Below are 12,481 nucleotides of genomic sequence, written 5' to 3' on the forward strand. Positions count from 1 at the left end.
CCTCTCAAATAAAGACAAAGATGATTGAGATAATGATGGACTCTTATAGTTCGGACGACGAGTTTCTTGCATACAGATTTTAACCTGCCAATACTGGATGACAACTCCACTGGAAAATTCTGTGCTGTGCATTACTCCAACCCAACCAAATCTTATTAATGTTGCTGTATCTTTGGTGGAAATGGACTTCTAAGATATATCCTGAAGAGTTAACCTGGAAAATACCTACACAAAAGAACATACAAATAATTTCTCCTGATTACATATTTTTGGGGTTGCTAAATGTTCTAAAAGGTGGATTCTTTAAGTTTAATACCACATATATACATGCTGCTTTTAAGAAATATTGTTTAATCCAATTAGTGCAGGTGACAAGACTACAATGCCATGCCCACTGTAATATAAGTTCATCTATTGTCTTTACTTGTAGATGGCTCTACAAATGTTTAGTCACCAAGGCATCAGTTATTTGTTTTACCTATCTCACCTGTGTACCCTGTACCTTGATTTTTTGAAAGCTTCATTTCTATTACTTTATTGTTTTTAATGTTATTAATACTCTAATAATATATAATTTAATAATCATAATATCAATAATGGTTAATGGTTAAAAGCAAGAGAAATGTGCTAGACATCTAAGGTCATGTAGCACTATAGTTAATGTTAGGGAAGGGTGGTTGAGTTAGTGATTAGTTGTCTAAGCTGGGCAAAGGAATTGGTGAGTGAAAGGGTTAGGGTCGGGTGTGGTAAGGAGTTAGATTAGATGAAGGATATGTATGTGTTTGAGGAAAGAGAATAGGTTGTTGAAGCAGAAAGTGTGGGATTCTGTAAGGATGTCTGATAGGTTGGGAGGTCGGTGAAGGGAGGATAGGTGGGGGAAAGCAGAGGTACGGGTTGTTTCAAAACGTGGGCACGACAATAGGATGTGTGGGATTGAAAGGGGAACATTACATAAGGAACATAAGGTTGGATCAGATTGTGACATCAGATAGGAGTGTGTTAGACGGGTGTGGCCAATGCGTAGTCGGGCGAGAGCGGTCTCCCAACGTCTGTTCCGATGAAATGGAGCTGACCAGGAGGAGATTGATAGTTTTACAAAATGTAATTTATTAGTGCGGAGGCTTGACCAAAAAGATTGCCATCGATTATACAAGAAGGTCTTAAAGTGTGGGTAATAATCCGTGGCTGGGATACGTGAGAAGCGTGGTTGGTATGATGTGGACATAGAGGCGTGGCGTGCTAGTGTATCTGCCTGTTCATTGCCGGGGATTCCAACATGGCTGGGCACCCAGCAAAATTTGATTGTTTTATGGCGTGTGGACAGGTAGAACAACCAGTTCTGGATCTTACAAACAAGGGTGTGTATTGACTTTATGAGAGTTAATGAGTTACGGGAGTCAGTAAAAATTGTAAAAGAGGAAGAAGAGAGTGAGTATATGTGTTTTAGAGCAAAAAGGAGTGCATACAGTTCTGTAGTAAAGACACTGGATTCAGGAGGAAGGGAGTATTTGAAAGTACGAGTTGGGAAGATTACTGCAAAACCAGCACCGGAGGTGGATTTGGAGCCATCAGTATATACATGAATACTAGAGGAATGAGTGGAGACATGGTCAAGGAAATGTGTGAGAAGGACAGTAGGAGGGATATTTGATTTTAGTGGGTCGGGGAAAACAGAAGAGCAAATATGGGGGTGAGGTATAAGCCATGGAGGGACGGAATGGACAGAGAACGGGAGAGGTTGGAGATGGGGGAAAGGGGAATGGGAGAGGAGGGTATCCATGCGAGTGGAGAAAGGAGTAGGTAATCGTGGAGATGAAGCTAAGGTAAGAAGTAGGGGTTGTGGGATAGTTAGTTTAGTGAGGGAAAATTGGTGGAATCGAACATAGCATCGGAGAGAGAGAAGGGCACGACGTCGAGATAGAGATGGTATGCCTGATTCAGTGTATAGGCTCTCAACTGGGGAGGAGCGAAAGGCGCCTAGTGCTAAGCGAAGACCACAGTGATGGATTGTATCAAGATGGGCAAGGAGAGAAGTTGAGGCAGAGGAGTAGATATGGCATCCATAATCAAGAGTGGAGAGGATCAAAGTAACATGAAGATGAAGGAGAGTTTTGCGATCTGAGCCCCATGATATATGGGATAGAGTTTTTAAGATTCGAAGACGGCGGAGAGCTTTTTCTTTAATGTGTAGAATATGGTCTCGCCAGGACAGTTTGGAGTCGAAAATGACACCTAGGAATTTGCCAGAGGAACGGCATTGGAGTGGAGTGCCATATAAGAAGAGTGGGGGTAGGGGACCTACACGTGAGCTCACGTGTGTCAGCTGCTGCTGACTCGGCAGAACCGAGTCCTTGCCCGCCGTGGTGCCCAGCCACAGCAGTAACCTCCAGGCGACAATTGCAACTTCTCGCGCCTGGGCGGGGCGCGAACCGCCGACCCCTCAGACGAGAGGCCGACACGTTACCACTGTACTAGCCCGGAGGCTATAATATCAATAAGACTGATAACAATGCTAATGTTAATAACATTAGAAAGAAAAACATTTTCTTGCAAATTCAAGGAATGGGGAAATCTGGCATGGTCACTAGAGCCTACTGATAAGTCTTTGGTGACTGAGCACATTTGGAACCATCTATATGTAACAAAATTCAAAAAAATCTACAGGGTACAGTACATAAACATGGATTAATGAGTAAATACCATGGAAATGATGTCTATGAAAATATTTTAATTTGATTATAAGGCAAAAAAATAAATGTTTCTTACCCTATCTATGTTTTTTTTCTGTCCCCTTTTCTCAGGAAAGAAAAAAATCCCAAAAATAAAATCCTAATCATTTTAGTTCTTATAAAAACTTGATTTTACTTTGTATGCATTAGTTTATGCCAAATCTACCACATGCAATTCAGAAGAAATCTCTTGAATAAACTTTGCAAGTTCACAATCAATCTTTCTACCAAATTTTGTCTCTTTTCTTCCAACTGACTATATACTTTATTTTAATTGATTTAATTATATTTAATTAATTAGTATCTGTATCATTTTCCTGAAACAAAAGAAGCAATGAAGCAAATCCATGGTGACTGAATAATAGTTTTATGGTTTTGATATAGAAAACTATTTTATATAAACAAAAAGGGTATACATTTCTAAAATGTATATATTCTACTCCACATAGACAGCTTAAAATAAAAGTTGTCAACTAATTAGCAAGAGTACAAAGATTTGTTGCAAACCTTACTGTCAAAATAGTTTCTCACAAATAGTAAAGACACTTTTCATTATTCAACATTAGAATAATTTGTTTTATCTCAATGCTCTACACCAATATATATTTCTAACCTTCCATTTAACATTTAATAAATTACAACATGCCACTTAAAAAAAAAAAAGGCATGGTACCACATACTGACCTAACTAGAAGTGAACAACTAGAATGACCAAAAGCAATATTTGTACTGGATAGGCATTTTTTTTTATTTTTTTTATTTATGGGTTTTAATCTTTTTATTTCTAGGAAACTACATTGTATATTCTATTTTCTCAACTGCAATACATTTTTTTCAGGCCTCACATTTAAAAAAGTAAACTGTATCAAACTGTCAAGTTTCTATAGATTAATATTCGCCACGGATACGCCTGACAAGCTTGATGTCCTTAGGGTAGAGTGTGACTCTCTTGGCATGTATGCTACAAAGGTTAGCCATTTCCAAAAGGCCAACAACATATGCCTCTGCAGCTTCTTGGAGAGCCATCAATGCCATGGACTGCAGCCTGAAATATGACAAGAATTCACATTACCATTATTATGATCGAAGTTTGAAATAAATAAATGTGCTACACATAAAAGGCCATGCAGCACTATGGTTAAGTATTCAGATAAAAAGGGTAATGGTTAATGGTTAAAAAAGCAAAATAAATGTGCTAGACATCTAAGGTCATCTAGCACAATAGGAAGGTACAGGAAAGGGGTTGTGAAGCCTAATCAAATTTGTTGCTATGTCAACTTTCTAGATTAATATTGAGAAGGTTAAAGGTGGTAATGGAGTTGATGAGTGAATGGGTTAAGGTAGGTTCAGATATGGGGATTAGATTAAGTGAAGGATATGTATACATCTAAAGGAGAACAGGTTGTCAAAGCAGAGTGTGTGAGATTCTGTATGGATGTATGGTAGGTTGGGAGATCGGTGAAGGGAGGATAGGTGGGGGAAAGCAAAGGTACTGGCTGCATCAAAGAATGGACAGGACAACTGAGTGTGTGGAACTGATAGGGAGATATTACATAGGGAACATAGGGGTGGATCAGAATGTGACATTAGATATTAGGAGTGTGTTAGTTGGGTGTGGCCAATATGTAAGTGGGCGAGAGCCATTTCCCAACACCTGTTCTGATGAAATGGAGCTGACCAGGAGATTGATAGTTTTACAGTATGTAATTTATTAGTGCAGAGAATTGACTAAAAAGATTGCCATTGGTTATACAAGAAGGTATTAAAGTGGGGGTAATAATCTGTAGTTGGAATGTGTGAGAAATGTGGTTGGTGTGATGTGGACATAGCGGCGTTGCATGCTAGAGTGCCTGTTCATTGCCAGGGATTCCAACATGGCAGGGTACCCAGCAAAATCTGATAGTTTTATGCCGTGTGGATAAGTAGAACAATTAGTTCTGGATCTTACAGACAAGGGGGTTGGTCAAGTGTACTGACTTTCTGAGCGTTAATGAGTTACAGAAGTCAGTAAAAATAGTGAAAGAGGAAGAAAGGAGTGAGTATATGTGTTTTAAGGCAAAAAGAAGTGCATACAGTTCTGTAGTAAGGAGACTGGATATGGGAGGGAGGGTATTTGAAAGTGCGAGTTGGGAAGGTTACTGCGAAACCAGTACCGGTGGTGGATTTAGATCCATCCATGTAAACATGAATGGGGGGGGGGGGTTGATTTCGGTGGGTCAGAGAAAACAGAGGAGCAAATATGGGGGTATAAGCCATGGAGGGAAAGAATGGACAGAAAATGGAAGAGGTCGGAGATGGGGAAAAGGGGAATGAGAGAGGAGGGTATCCATGCAAATGAAGAAAGGAGTAGGTAAACGTGGAGAAGAAGCAAAGATTGGAAGCAGGGATCGTGGGATAATTAGTTTAGTGAGGGAAAGTTGATGGAATCGAGCATAGCATTGGAGAGAGAGATGGCATGCCTGATTCAGTGTATAGGCTCTCAATTAGAGAGGAGCGGAACGCGCCTAGGGCTAAGCGAAGAACGCAGTGGTGGATTATATCAATATAAGCAAGGAAGGAGGTTGAGGCAGAGGAGTAGATATGGCATCCATAATCGAAAGTGGAGAGGATCAAGGTAACATGAAGATAGAGCGGAGTTTTGCAATCTGAGCCCCAGGATATATGGGACACAGTTTGCAAGATTTGGAGGCGGCAGCAAGCTTTATTTTTTAATGCATAAGATATGGTCTCGCCAGGACAATTTGGAGTCAAAAATAACTCCAAGGAATTTGGAGTGGAGTGCCATATAAGAAGTGTGGAGGCTGGGAACCTACAGGTGTACGAGAGAAAAGGATGGAGAAAGATTTGGAGGTAGATAAACGGAAGCCATGGTTAGTGGCCCAGGAAGATACTGCTGACATTGCAGACTGAAGGAACTGGTGGAAATTTGGTATGGATGTGCCAGAGGCGAAGATGGTTAAATCATCAACATATAGTGATGATCGAGCTCCTAATAGTAAAACTAAGACAATGTCATTAACGGCAAGAAGGAATAAGTGGTGCTGAGCACACTGCCCTGTGGGATGCCTTCGAACTGAGGAAATCATGATACTGAAGAAGCAATTTTGACCTGGAAAGTGCATTTGGAGAGGGAAGACTTTATAAAGACACCCATGTTTCCACGTACGCATCGGGAGGACAATTTTTGGAGAACATGGTACCGCCATGTAGTACTATTTGCTATTTCTAGGTCAAAGAATATAGCTAATATGGATTCATGGCATGCAAATGCAGATGTAATATATGTCATGAAATGAACAAGGGGGGTTAGATGTACTTTGGGCACGGCAGAAACCAAACTGGGAAGGAGAGAGAAGATTGTGAGATTCAAGATACCACATTAAGCTGAAGTTAACTATTCGCTCTAGTAGTTTGCACAAGCAGCTACTTAGAGCAATGGGGCAGTACTCTTGAGGGAGGGTACCTGATTTATTGGGTTTCAAGAAGGGGAAGATAAGAGCTCACCAATGAAAAGGAAAATTTCCTGACATCTATATGTGGTTGAAAATAGTTAATAGGAAGGATAGAGAGGAAGATGGAAGGTGTCAGAGCATATGGTAGTGAATACCGTCAGGGCCTTCACGAGTGTTGCAGTATGACTGTAAGGCAGCATCGAGTTCAGAGGAAGAAAAAAGAGCATTAAAGGACTAACCAGAGGATAGGGTGAAGATAATGGGGGTGCATTCCCTGATGGTCTTAGAAGAGAAGTGCGGAGAAAAGTGAGAACCACTACTGACCTGGCTGAAATAGTCACCTAGTTCATTAGCGACTTGGAGAGGATCAGAGATGAGAGTATCTCGAATATGGTGAATAGGGGCAGGATGGGGGGATGTTTGTCTGATAATTTATGAATCTGGTGCCAAATAGTTGAGACAGATGTAGAAGATGTAACTGAAACAATTTTGCCAGCTATTTGTTTTACTGTTCCTGATTGTACGATGCAGACAGGCAGATGCTCTTTTAAAGGAGATAAGGACTGATAGTTGATTAGGGGTGCCTCGTTTGTAGTGGTAACTGTTCCAGGCTGCACGCTTTAAGTGAAGTGCTTTAGTGCAATAGGAATTCCACCATGGAACAAATTTAAAGGTATAAGGTCTTGAGATTCGAGGAATGGCTGTATAGACAGCTCTTAGGAGTGTAGTTGTGAAATACTGTATTACATCTGAAATGGACGAGAAGGGGGGTGGGAGGGTAGGAATGGCAGTGTGTGAAGTGAAAATACGCCAGTTAGCTCTATCAAAGCACCAGCGTGGGGAGTTGGGATGTGGTTTATATGAAAAAGGAGAAAGGAGAACTGGAAAGTGGTCAGTGTAGGGAAAGCGGTCTAGAACTGACCAATGGAAATCTAAATGAAAAGAAGGGGAGCACAGAGAGAGATCAATGCATGAAAAAGACTGCGTGCGTATGTCAATGTGTGAGGCAATCTGAATTAAGAATAATAAGGCCAGTTATGGAAAGGAAGCATTCTAGGGTTCGGCCATGGAAATTGGTGATAGAATCACCCCAAAGAGTGTGGCGGAAGTTAAATCACCAACTATGAGGAAAGGTGGCTGTAGTTAGGAATTTAGATTTTCAACAGCAACAAAGTCAATGGGGCGGGAAAGGGTGAAGTAGACGGAAATAACTGTAATCCAATGACGAAGAAATATGTGAATAATTGTGCACGGGACAGTGGCTTGGAAGGGAGGTATGACATAAGGTGTTTTCTGATGATAAGTATAGACGAGACATAAAGGGAGTGTGAAGAAGACACAAAATGGTAGTTGTGGGATTGGTATAGGAGGATGTGTAAGAAAAGTCTCTTGGAGACAAATAATGGATGGGTTATAACAAGAAAGGATATAATGAAGGTCAGGTCTATGAGAACGGAAACCATGAATATTCCAATGTAAAACTATACTTTAGTTGATCTATGAGTGATATTGGTTACAGTGCGTGTTGGAGAATTTGAAGAGGAAGGAGCTAGGGGGTGAGATAAGGAATGAGAGGGGGAAGGTGGTATATCAGAGGGGGGGGGGGGATATCAAGAGATTCACTTGTGTACCAAGGAGGGAGTGGGAGGGATAGAGGGGATGGAGAGAGGGTTAATGTAGGTGGAACTGGAGCTAGAAGGGATGGGCTGTGTTGAGTGGTGAAGGGGGAATATGATGAGGAGGAAGATGGATATCGGCAGTCACTTTGAGTGTGGAGGGAGCGGGAGTCGTGGGATCTGAGGGTGGATGAGGGGTTTCAGTGTCAGTTTGGGACTCAATTAGATAAGTTTGAATATCTTCAAGATCTTCTGTAAAGAAGTTGGTTGAGGAGTTTTGTGAGACAAAGGTTTTCTTATGAGGAGGGGAAGAGGAGACTGGTGTCTGAGGAGTAGAGGCAAATTTGGTTTGGTTTTGATTCCATTTGTTACAATGGATATTCTTGATGTGACATCTGTCTGTCTGATTTTTAATCACGTGTGTCAGCTGCTGCTGACTCGGCTGAACCGAGTCCTTACCCGCCGTGGTGCCCAGCCACAGCAGTAACCTCCAGGCGACAGTTGCAACTTCTCGCGCCTGGGCGGGGTGCGAACCGCCGACCCCTCGGATGAGAGGCCGACACGTTACCACTGTACTAGCAAAGGTAGGTGGAGGTGAGTGTGTGGTATGAGAAGAAGGGGTGGAACGGTTTGTCTGCTGCAGGTAGTGTGGAGAGAGAGAGAGGGGAAAGTGTTGGGGCTGCAGCAGAGATTGGAGTGTCTGGGTTTAGAATGGCAAAAGAATGGCTTCACATAGAGTGAGTTCTAGTTTGAATCTGAGAGTTGCCACCTCAGACTCAAATTTGTAGGTGGGGCAGCCCCTATAAAAAAACATTACTGTGACCCCCACAGTTGGCACATGTGCATATCAGTTTGATCGAATATGACCAGGTTGGGCACATAGAGGGTATCTGGCTGTAGAAAGGCAATATTTGGCAAGATGTCCTAAATGCCAACAATTTTGGCACTAATGAGGAGGAGGTTGATATGGTCAGACAGGGAGGGATTCTACAACCAATTTAAACATTACAGGGAATGTGGTGTATAATAATTATAAAAAGGGTAAAAATGAGTTAATGATTGGGATCAAGCAAGAGAGGCCAAGTGGAAAAATGCAGAGGTATGAGCTGCAGTAAAGTGGGCATAGGACAATAAAATGTGTGGGACTGCAAGAGGCACCATTTTATTGCAATGAACACATAATAAGGGTAGAAATGGGTGTCAGGGATGTAAGAGAAAAAGATCCTGAGGAATAAGACAAGGGGCTAAAGGAAGAAGGTCAAGTATCAGAAAGAATCTTAGGAGAGGAAGGATCCAGGAGAGAAAAGTTGTGACAAAAGGGATCCACATGAGAATCTAGGAGGGAGCAAAAGGGATAATGGGGAAAGAAAGGGAGGTGTTACACATGGAGGTCTGATTCATTTTTTTTTTACTAGGAGGAGTGAGGCAGATGTCCAAGGAGCGGAGGAAGAGGTAGGTGTAGGTGAGAATGTGGTAGAAGATGGGAGGTGGGGCAGGCACCAGAGAAGTGGTTAAGATGGGTGTGTCTGGAAACAGAATGGCAAAAGAAAGTGACTGGGAGAGAGAGAGGGGGTTGAGGTAGGATGGTAAGGGGTAGGGGGAAGAGATTTGGGGGGAGATGCAGACATATTTGGAAAGAAGGGAGAGGAGGGGAGGGAAGGACAATACTGAAGTAGGCAGTGAGAGAAAAAACTCATCTGCATTCTTGGTCTATGAATGTTGAATGTGAGAACTGCTAGCTCAGACTCAAACTTATAGGTAGGGCAGCTCCTATAAAATACAGTATGAGAGCACCACCAATTAGTACACATCTGTGATTGTGAAGAACAATTTGAATGGCCATACCAGGGAATACTGTGCTTGTGGGTTCCTGAGGCCGTTCAGGACAAGCACACAGCTAACCTTTCATCCTCTCAGCAAGGACTTTATATTTAAGGAAGTGGATCAAAGGGGTTGGAGAAGAGAAGTAAAAGGAATGAGGGAGAAGACCATACAAAACTGGTTGAGCTGAGGTCCTAGTTGGGTTAATGGTTAATGGTTAAAAGCAAGAGAAATGTGCTAGACATCTAAGGTCATGTAGCACTATAGTTAATGTTTGGGAAGGGTGGTTGAGTTAGTGATTAGTTGTCTAAGCTGGGCAAAGGAATTGGTGAGTGAAAGGGTTAGGGTCGGGTGTGGTAAGGAGTTAGATTAGATGAAGGATATGTATACGTTTGAGGAAAGAGAATAGGTTGTTGAAGCAGAAAGTGTGGGATTCTGAAAGGATGTCTGATAGGTTGGGAGGTCGGTGAAGGGAGGATAGATGGGGGAAAGCAGAGGTACGGGTTGTTTCAAAACGTGGGCACGATAATAGGATGTGTTGGATTGAAAGGGGAACATTACATAAGGAACAAGGAAGATACGGATAACTGTGCAAGGGACATTGGTTTGAAAGGGAGGTGTGACATAAGGTGTTTTCTGATTGATAAGTATGGATGAGAAAATGATAATTGGGGATTGGTATTGGAGGATGTGTTAGAAAGGTCTCTTGAAGGCAAATAGATGGACTATAAGAGGAATATGACGAAGGTCAGGTCTGTGGGAGCGGAAACCGCGAATATTCTAATGAAGGATAGTTATACTTTACTGATTTTGAGGGGGGAAGCAGCTAGAGGGTGGGAAAAGGACTGAGAGGTCTGAGATGGGAGAGGTGTGGGAGTTGGTGTTCTACTAGGAGGGGTATTAGGAGATGGAAGGTCTGAGGAAGGGGATACTTGTGACATAAGGGATTCACGTGTGTATCCAGGAGGGAGTGGAAGGGATAGAGGGGATGGTGGGAGGGATAATGTGGGCGGGGTTGGGGTCGGGGGGGGATGGGCTGTGTTGGGAGGGGGTAGGAGGATTGGGTGTAGGGGGGATATCGTTAGGAGGAGGATGGATATCAGCAGTTACTTGGAGTGTGGAAGGAGCAGGAGTTGTAAGATTTGGAGGTTGAGTGTCAGTTTTCATTAGGTAATCTTGAATATTTTCAATGGTTTCTTCTTCTGAGTTGGTTTGGGAGTTTTGGGGAATATAGGATTTCTTGTGAGGGGGGGAAGAGAGGACTGGTGTCTCAAGCAAAGGAGTAAAGGAAGGTGGAGGTGATTGTGTGGTAGGGGAAGAGGGGGTGGAACGTTTGTTCTGTCTGTTATGGGTAGTGCGAGGAGGGAGAGGGGAAGGTGTTGGGGTTGTGGTGGTGATTGAGATATCTGTAGTAGAGATTGGAGTGTCTGGATTTAGGATGGCAAAAGTTTGACTGGGGAAGGTAGGAGGTAGAAGAGGGGGGTTAGATGTAGGGGGGGTGGGTTTAGGAGAATTGGTAGAATGGGCAGTATTACTGGAGTAAGGAGTAAGAGAGAAACCACGTCGACGTGCTTCTTGTCTGGCTTCACGTAGTGTGAGTCCAAGTTTGAATCTGAGAGTTGCTACCTCAGACTCAAATTTGTAGGTGGGAAAAGCCCCTATAAAATACATTATGGGGGCCGCCACAGTTGGCACATGTGCGTGATTGTGCAGGGCAGTTAGATCGGGTATGGCCAGGTTGGGCACATAGTGGGCATCTGGCTGTGGAACGGCAATGTTTGGCTGGGTGTCCTAGACGCCAACAATTTTGGCACTGACGTGGAGGAGGTTGGTATGGACGAACAGGGAGGGATTCTCCTCCTATATAGACGTTAAAGGGAAGGTCATGTCTACGGAAGGTAATTTTGGCTATGTTAGTGGGTTTCTTTCGATTACCTCTGGGGGGAATGGAGTAGCATTGTACTGACGTTGCATCATAGTCTGTGAGACAGGCAAGTAGGTCTTCTCCACAATCTGACCAATCTTTGTCATAGATTGGGCAATTTGCTGGGGAGATTGAAACTGTTCCGGTGCAACTATTAAGGGTTGGATGGGGTTCTGCAAGGATGGGGTTACCATATATGTCTGTTAGTTTTGTTAATGCTATAGCTTGGTTTTCGGATGTTACTGTGACAAGACGGGAGCGGTCGGGTCGGCTACGGAAAGAGACTTTACCTACATGTTTTTGGAGACATTGTTGGAAGAGAAGGGTGTTATCAGAGTAGGGAGCTGTGGGAGGGATCACGAAAAATCGGTCCCATTTGGCTGCGCTGAAGAGGGTATTCAATATTGTTGTAGTGATAGGGGTAGTCGAAGGGCGGGTGTGTGACGATGGAGTAGTGTTGAGGGAGGTAATGTTATGGGGAGGTGGGCAATAAGGCTGTAAGGTATTAATAAGGGAGGATGGGGTGGTTGATGTTGGAGGTTGTGGGGGTAGAGGTGATGAAGTTGAGCGTGCTGGGAAAGTGGAAATGTTCCTTAAGGATTGGTTGTTGGCTATTGTACTAGTAGGCATTGATGAGGGGGTAGTTGTTGCAGTGTTCGGAGCCGTGGTCAAAGGAGAGCCTGGGGTCAGGGAATCGGATGAGTTTACATCTTTGGGGCTATTTGATAAAGGGGCAAGCCTCATTGCCCCTAATAGTGGAGATAAGTTTTCATTATTGGCCATGGTAAGCCTGGATTATGTTGGGGATAAACAGTCCACCCCTCAGGGTCCCCTTGAGGGGTAAGGGCTAGATAACTAAATCAGGGGAATACCGTGCCCATGGCTCCCTCAGGCCGTTCAGGACTGGCACAAAGTCAGCCTTTCATCCTTTCAGCACGG

At 43.2% G+C, this 12,481-nt stretch overlaps 1 protein-coding gene across 1 annotated transcript in view; it reads right to left on the bottom strand.

Moving 5' to 3' along the window:
* Positions 1-3,080: 3,080 nt before the first annotated feature.
* The window catches only part of LOC119596466 (histone H3.3-like), a 19,954-nt gene continuing 10,553 nt past the window's right edge, over positions 3,081-12,481 (bottom strand). The window contains exon 4 of the mRNA XM_037945725.1: positions 3,081-3,774. Within this exon, the coding sequence (XP_037801653.1) occupies positions 3,618-3,774 (157 nt within the window). The 3' untranslated portion in view covers positions 3,081-3,617. The remainder of the gene's footprint in view (positions 3,775-12,481) is intronic.

Source organism: Penaeus monodon, chromosome 38 (genome assembly GCF_015228065.2).
Source record: "Penaeus monodon isolate SGIC_2016 chromosome 38, NSTDA_Pmon_1, whole genome shotgun sequence".
Taxonomy (NCBI): Eukaryota; Metazoa; Arthropoda; class Malacostraca; order Decapoda; family Penaeidae; genus Penaeus; species Penaeus monodon.